The sequence below is a fragment of the Sporobolomyces salmoneus genome, assembly GCF_050403485.1.
Source record: "Sporobolomyces salmoneus JCM6883 DNA, S_salmoneus_JCM6883_v1_ctg229, whole genome shotgun sequence".
Taxonomy (NCBI): Eukaryota; Fungi; Basidiomycota; class Microbotryomycetes; order Sporidiobolales; family Sporidiobolaceae; genus Sporobolomyces; species Sporobolomyces salmoneus.
The window spans coordinates 1-661 of record NW_027480934.1 but is presented as its reverse complement, the minus strand read 5'-3'; the positions used below and the strand labels follow the sequence as shown (position 1 = coordinate 661).

Genomic DNA, 661 nt, shown 5'->3' with positions numbered 1-661 from the left:
CTGGCCGTATTGGGGAGAAGGGAGAGGTTTCTCAGTCGGAGGAGTGAGCGTATCGCCGTTGATTTTCTGTAGTGCAGCTTCCTTGTAACCGTCGAATTGGGGGACGAGCATTCGTTGGAACGGTAGGTCTTTTCCATCCTTCGTCTTCATTTTCTCCTCGGCCGTACGTTTGCGAAGTTTCTCCTGACGAGGTTCGGCTCCCGACTGCGACGCTTCCTCGTTCCCAGCTCCAGCCTCCTCGACGTCTCCCATCGGTTCATCTTCTCCCGTTCCTCCTGTCGCCAAATCTCCCTCTTCGCTTTGACCTCTCGATTCCCTTGCGCTTCCTCCCTCTCTCTCGCCTTCGTTCTCTTCCTCCTCCTCCTCTTCTTCTTCGAGTCGCGGAGGTGACGGCCAGAGAGGTCGGGCGAGGTGTAGATGATTTCGTCTTCGAGGCTCCTTTGAAAGATCAAGCGAAGATTGTTTGATTTGAGCCTCGAGTCGATCGATCTTGCTCTTTCGATCTGATTCGAGCCCTTCCTTGAGTCGTTCAAGTCGTTTCTCGACCTCGGTGACCTTCTCGACGTACTCGATATCGATTCCGAGGTTGCGTTGTCGATATCTGATGAACGTCGGCAAGTCGAGAGTGGCGTAAGGGTCACGGAGTTCGTCGAGGAAGTTT

General features: G+C 54.0%; 1 protein-coding gene across 1 annotated transcript; it reads right to left on the bottom strand.

Annotated features, from left to right (window-relative positions):
* On the bottom strand, positions 1 to 661 carry JCM6883_001921 (uncharacterized protein; the record flags this gene model as incomplete). Its single annotated transcript, XM_076635758.1, has 1 exon — positions 1 to 661. A coding segment is annotated over one exon (661 nt), but the record flags the coding sequence as incomplete, so codon positions are not given.